This window comes from Rhagoletis pomonella, unplaced genomic scaffold (genome assembly GCF_013731165.1).
Source record: "Rhagoletis pomonella isolate Grant_MI unplaced genomic scaffold, Rhpom_1.0 Rhpom_scaffold_00003, whole genome shotgun sequence".
Lineage (NCBI taxonomy): Eukaryota > Metazoa > Arthropoda > Insecta > Diptera > Tephritidae > Rhagoletis > Rhagoletis pomonella.
Window position 1 is genome coordinate 35,270,231 of NW_023458557.1, and position 6,668 is coordinate 35,276,898.

Sequence of the window (6,668 nt, forward strand, 5' to 3'; positions counted from 1 at the left end):
AAAAAAAAAAAATTTGGAATTATTTTTTTTTCAATGTTCAATAATTTTTAGAAGAAAAGGATAATAATATAATGGAAAAGCAAACCCGGTTTCTTTATGTACCACTTTGAAATTTAAACAAACAACAATCACCATGGTTAAAATTCAAAAAATTCAGCGCTGTCGTTATGTTGGTAGCCCTGTTGGAACATACGTTCCACAGGTACATAAAACCGAGTGAAAAACTAATATTAATTTTAATTAGATATACGCATTTAAGCCATTCGGTCGTGCCAAATTGTAAAAAAAAAACTAAAAACCTAAAGCTAACTAAATAAAACTTGCCATAAATTTCTAAAAAACGTTTGCCTTTTACTCGAAAGTAGTTTTCGCGAGTGTTCCTGCCATCGAGCAGATTTTTAAATTATTTTAAAAGGAGCAACATCAATCGGAGCAGCCTGAAGGAACTCCACTGTACAGCAGAGCGTAGACCAGCACAGCTACCGGTGTTATATTAGCACGAAGCCCCAAATAACCGGGAAGCCTAACAAGCAGCGGGTTCTGGGTAAGCGAGCTTTTTGCCTATTTCTATACGCGGGTGAATTGTGCTCAATGAGCAGGCTGAGGGCGCAACAAATTTCATATATCTCCATACGAAGCGTTCCAGTACTCTACCAAGAACAATTCTAGAGATATGCAATAAGAAAAATTCGACTTGTATGGGAGGTGCCACGCCCGTACAAAGTTCCAGTACTCTACCATGAACACTTCCAGAGATACTTATTATGAAAAGTTCGGTTTGTAAGGGAGGTGCCATGCCCCCTTTTCAAATAGTCCAAATGTTTCTTCATGAGTATGCGATCGATTTCATATATCTCCATACCAAGTTCCAGTACTCTACCATGAACATTTCCAGAGATATACAGTACGACAATTTCGGTTTGTATAGGAGGTGCCACGCCTTTTTCCAATAACTTCAATTTTTCTCTATGAGTATGTGATTGATTTCATATATTTCCGTACAAAGTTCAAAAATTTTACCATGAACGCTTCCAGAAATATGCAGTATGAAATATTCGTGTTGTATGGGAGGTACCACGCCCTCTTTTCCATTAGATATAATTTTCTGCAAGAGTATGCGATTGATTTTATGTATGTACCTCCAGTTTCTATCCAAGAGTATGGGATTGATTTCATATATCTCCATACCAAGTTCCAATACCCTACCATAAATACTTCCAGAGATATGCAGTATGAAAAATTCGATTTGAAAGGGAGGTGCCACGGCCCCTTTTCCAATAGGTCCAATTTTTCTGCAAGATTATGGGTCCGATTTCATGTGCGCCAATACCAAGTTCCATAACTCTACCAAGAACACTTCCTGAGATATGCAGTATGAATATTCGGTTTGTATGGGAGGTGCCACGCCCCCTTTTCCGATAGCTCCACTTTTTCTCCAAGAGTATGCGATGGATTTCATATATCTCCATACCAAGTTCCAGAACTCTACCATGAACATTTCCAGAGATATGGAGTATGAAAAATTCGGTTTGTAGGGGAGGTTCCACGCTCCTTTTATATATCGAGATTTTTGTTAGGATGGTTATCGGATCCTTCGAACGTCTGCAGCAGGTGTCCGAAACTTCAAAAAAAATCGGTTCAGCCGTTTTCGAGCTTTGCGATATACATAGATGGATAAGAGTTGAGAGAGTTTTCATATTGCGCTCACTTACGTACAAAAAAAAACAATGAAGCAGGGTTTTTATGCGTAATTATATACACATATATGTACACATATACATAAATATGCACATACAAATGTAAGTGCTAACAGCAATGTTAGTTGCTCCTTGTGGCAACATAAACGACTCTACATACATAATTGCCTACATTATTTCTCCATGAACTGTACTTATGTACATATTTGTTTTTTACTTCGCTTTTATTAGCTTGGGATGTAACTATGTTGCGGATATTCACTGATGAAAATTATTCCAATTATACAAGGAAATGAAGTGCGTTTAAAATTCAATATATTGCTTTATTAAATACGTATAGTAAATGCAATGTCTATTCGAGTAGCGATTTCAATGTACATATGTACACTCGTATATATAAATTACTTAAAGCGGTAGCGGGTGGAACGATTAATAGCGATGCAGTCACTAGTAAGCGGTAATAACGATTGATAAAAATAAAGATTATATTACAAGAACAGGTGCATAACAAATTAGAAAAATAAGTGTCAAAACGATTAACCCTTATGCGGTGACTCTACACTTAACCCTTATGTAAACATCTGCAATTAGCACTTGAGTAAATGCTTAAATGGACTCAACATACCGCCGCCCTTGAGCTACCTTGATATGTTCAATACAAAATTTAGGATGCCGCTAAAGTTAGACTTCAAATTCAAAAATTCAAATAGTATCATAAAAAAGTAGTTGGTTAGTTTTCCTCGCAAAACAGATCTTCTTTTGTTGGAAGAAGGCACAGCTTAACTATTGGCCGGACCAATTCTCCATGCGGTGTTTTCAAAGTAACTACGCGCACATGTCCATCAGTTCCAGGATGGCATTTTACGACTCGTGCAAGCGTCCACTTCATCGGAGGAGTAGGCTCGCTGAAAACGGCGACCACATCCATTCCTCAATGTTGCGCGAAGAACGAAACCATTTGGAGCGTAGTTGTAGGCTTACCAAATATTCATCCCTCCATCGGCGCCAGAAATGTTGTCTCAGGGCAGAAATCGCTTGCCATCGCTGACGAAGATTTCCACAGAACCCTTGACCCTCAGATTCTGTGATTGACTTCAGCGGCTCACCCACAATGAAATGCCCAGGCGTAAAGACTTCTAGGTCACCAGCTTCTGAGGAAATGTCACATAGCAGGCGGGAGTTCATGCAAGCTTCTACTTCTGTTATTGTATGTCTGTATTGTCTGATGCCATGACTTTGCAAAAGCCTCTGCGATTTGTGAACCTTTTAAACGCGTTAAGGAACGCTGGCGTTGACAGGTCACCAACAAATTCGAGATGCATCGCACCTGTACACATACAAACGAACGAACAGATATAGCCCTTAGTGGCCTTAGCTCCTCTTCCGTGGGTAAACTTGTACATGTAAGGCCCAGCGAAATCGACAGCGGTGCGGGTGAAACAACGAGCGTAGGTTGTGCGAGTAGCAGGTAGGTGACCCATGACCTGCGCGGCAGGATTTCGGTTCAAGCAAGTGCACTTCACACACTTGCGATATACGTTGCGGACCAGGCTGCGAGCGCCGACAACCCAATAACGGCGTTGTAAAACAGTCTGCATAATTCGGGTACAAGGTAAGTTTGTGTATTTCGCAGACTATTAGCTTAGCGAGCGGACAGTTCTTCGGCAGGATAATGGGATGCCTTACGTCAGGCGTGACTTGTGCATTTTTTAATCTGCCTCCAACACGCAGAACGTTGTTCACATCGAGGAACGGCTTCAAACGCAAAAGACAACTGACAAACAGAAATCTCATTAGACAAATAATGCTGTTGCGTATACCCGACTAGGTGAAGTTCAGCTTCAGACAACTCGTTGCAACTCGGAGGACCAAACCGCTTTGTAACGCCGAGACGTCTGTCAGCTCGAGCGTTGAAGCAGAAGCGCAGAACGTAAGCAATGATACGACGAAGTTTGGAAAACGACGAGTACTTCGTTATTACCGACCAGTGATCGCTGGAACTAGTCACATGGGCGCGGACGCTGCTTCGAATGCCCAACTCTGTCGTGTGCTGCTTAGATGATTTTTGCTTCCAAAATTGGTCAGTGCTTCTCAGGAAGTCAGGACCATCCCACCACAGTTGATGACGTAGTAACTCGGTGGGAGTTACATCCCTTGAAACGCAATCTGCAGGGTTCTGCTCGGAGAGGACGTGGTTCCAACACTCAGGCGGCAGGACTTCCTGAATGTCGGCTACGCGGTTGGCAATAAAAGTCATCCATCTGCTGGGATGCGCCTGCAGCTAAGCCAACGTGATGGCGGAGTCAGTCCACGTGAACAGCGGGTAATGGAGATCAGACCAGCTGAGTAGCATGCTTCGCGCCAGTTTTGCAGCGAGATGCGCGGCGCAAAGCTCTAGTCGTGGTAATGTTGTCGGTTTAAGCGGTGCCACCTTGGTCTTCGACGATATCAACGCGACAATAATGCTACCATCGCTTTGTGAGGTACGCGCGTACAGAACGGCAGCGTATGCGCGCTCGGACGCATCGGCAAACACGTGCAGTTGCGTGGATGACCCAGATACTTCCGTACCGAGCCAGCGATCCACCTTCAAGTGTGCGAGCTGCTGCAATTGATGCTCCAACCATTTCGTTGCGATGGATCAGGAATGAGGTCATCCCAACCTACATTGGTGCGCCAAATGTCTTGGAACCACATCTTTGATTTTATAGTTGCAGGCGCAAGCAGTCCCAACGGATCGAATAGCGTGCTTGCGTCTGATAAAAATGCTCTTTTGGTCAAACTAGCGGGTGGTTGCTTCAGGCTGACAGTGAATGTAAAGTAGTCTGCCTCCGTGTTCCAGATCAGACCTAACGCATGAACATCCTTATCGTCGACGATGTAATGCGATATGGTTTCAGCTGCATTACAGATGCTTGCATTTAGTTCCACGCAGTTCGACACCCACTTTCGGAGTTCAAATCCACCTTCCCGCAATATTTCAGACACTCTTTGCTGCAGCAACAGAAGTTCCTCCTTACTAGATGCACCACTTAGCAGGTCATCCATATAAAAGTCCTTTAGGATAACATTAACGGCTCTAGCACAACCATTTAATATTTTGCCGTCTGTTGCAGCGATCGGACAGCTAGGTGAGATGCAGCTGCTACTCCGTACGTAACACGCACCATGCGAAAATCTTGGATGGGCAAGGATGGATGGCTGCGCCAAACGATGCGCTGCAGATCGGCATGTTTTGAGGATATGCAGATTTGACGATACATTTTGGCGATATCTGCGGTTACTGCGTAGCGGTGCGTTCTAAAGCGCATCAAAATCGTGTACAAATTGTGTTGCAGTTGAGGGCCGACAAATAAGGCGTCATTCAGCGAATTACCGGAAGACGATTTGGCGGACGCGTTGAAAACAACCCTCAGTTTTGTTGTAATGCTACTCTCCTTTATAATGGGATGGTGCGGCATGTAGTAGGTTTGATTCAAGGTTTCTGACGCGGTCTGCATATGATTCATGTCGATGTGTTCTTTCATAAACTCGTTGTAGCGCAAACGTAGGTCGCTGTCGCAAGCGAGTCTTCTTTCAAGGCGTAGTAAATTCTGGACGGCGAGGTTTCGCGATTTCCCTAGCGGTACATCGGGCTTCAACGGCAACTCAACGATGCATCGCCCGGTAGGTTCTCTTCGGTGCGTTGTCTCGAAGTGGTCTTCACAGTAACGTTCTTCGTATGTAAGATGTGTTTTTTGATGCGCTTCCTCCAACTCCCACAGCCTAGTCAAGCCTAGTCGCTCTAGCTGAACATCACAGTGCAGCGACTGCAAGCGTGGCGCAGAAGGCCCGGCCCCACGCACGCTTCCAAACAATGTCCATCCAAAGACCGTCCGCTGAGTCATGGGAGTCACGGGTGGACCCTTGTGGAATTCCGCACAGACAAGATGGTCCATGACGTCCATGCCAACCAATACGTCGATACGCCCAGGCTCCATAAACTGCGGATCGGCTAGAAACAACCCTCATATATGCAGCCATGTTGAAACAGCTACAGTCTGCGTTGGTAAATCGCTCGTAATTTTTGGCAAAATTAGCGCGTTGAGAGTGAAGCATTGATCGGAACAGTAGGAGGAGAGAGACAGTGATACCTCACCTCTAGCTCGGCCTCCTTGCGCTGACCCAATTCCGGTGATGTATACTTCGGATGATGTTCGTTGCAGGCCAAAGCGTTGCACACAAGCCTCTGTCACAAAGGAGGCATGCGACCCGGAGTCGAGCAGTAAACGCGCGGTTTGCCAACGGCCGGAACAATCACATACCTTTACTAACGCGGTGGATAGCAGCACAACTTTTTCTACTGGAATGGGCGGATTGAAATTGGAGTTGAGGCATGATGAAACGGAGGCAGCGGCGGCGCTCGATGAAGGGTCGTCGGCTAGTGAATCGTTTGCGCGCGGCACGGGTTCAGCGGCAGCGTTAGATGATGCGTCAAATACTAATGAGGCGTTCGCGTTTACGTGTGGCGCGGTGTCAGCGGCAGAGAACGGATGGGGCGGATTGTTGGAAAAATTACTATCTGCGGTAACGGTTGTTGAAGGTACAGCGCCATGCAACAGCGTGTGATGACGTTGGTAGCACACACGGCAAGTGGAAGCACTGTTACACCGATCTTTATAGTGTCCCGAGCTTAGGAAATTTAAACATACACGCGCCAGCTTTACGAATTTCGATTTTGCGTTTAAGTCCAGATCACGAAACTTTTCACAACCATAAATTTTGTGAGGTCCATTGCAATAAGCACACGCGTTATTCTGTTCCAGTACCGCATGGAACACGTTTGTCGATTTGCTTGCTGATGCGGTTTTGGACTTGACTTACTGATGGCGGAAACATGGATAGCGACCGACATCGTATCTCTAGAAATGTGGCTAATTGTTCGAATGACGGAGGCTCATCACTCACGAGTGATAGCTCCCACTGCTTACG

At 45.0% G+C, this 6,668-nt stretch overlaps 1 protein-coding gene across 1 annotated transcript; it reads right to left on the reverse strand.

The window, feature by feature from the left end:
* Positions 1 to 4,286: 4,286 nt before the first annotated feature.
* LOC118736198 lies at positions 4,287 to 4,745 on the reverse strand. Its single transcript, XM_036466286.1, has one exon. It carries the CDS (start codon positions 4,743 to 4,745, stop codon positions 4,287 to 4,289), a length of 459 nt encoding a protein of 152 aa, XP_036322179.1.
* Between the last annotated feature and the right edge of the window lie 1,923 nt (positions 4,746 to 6,668).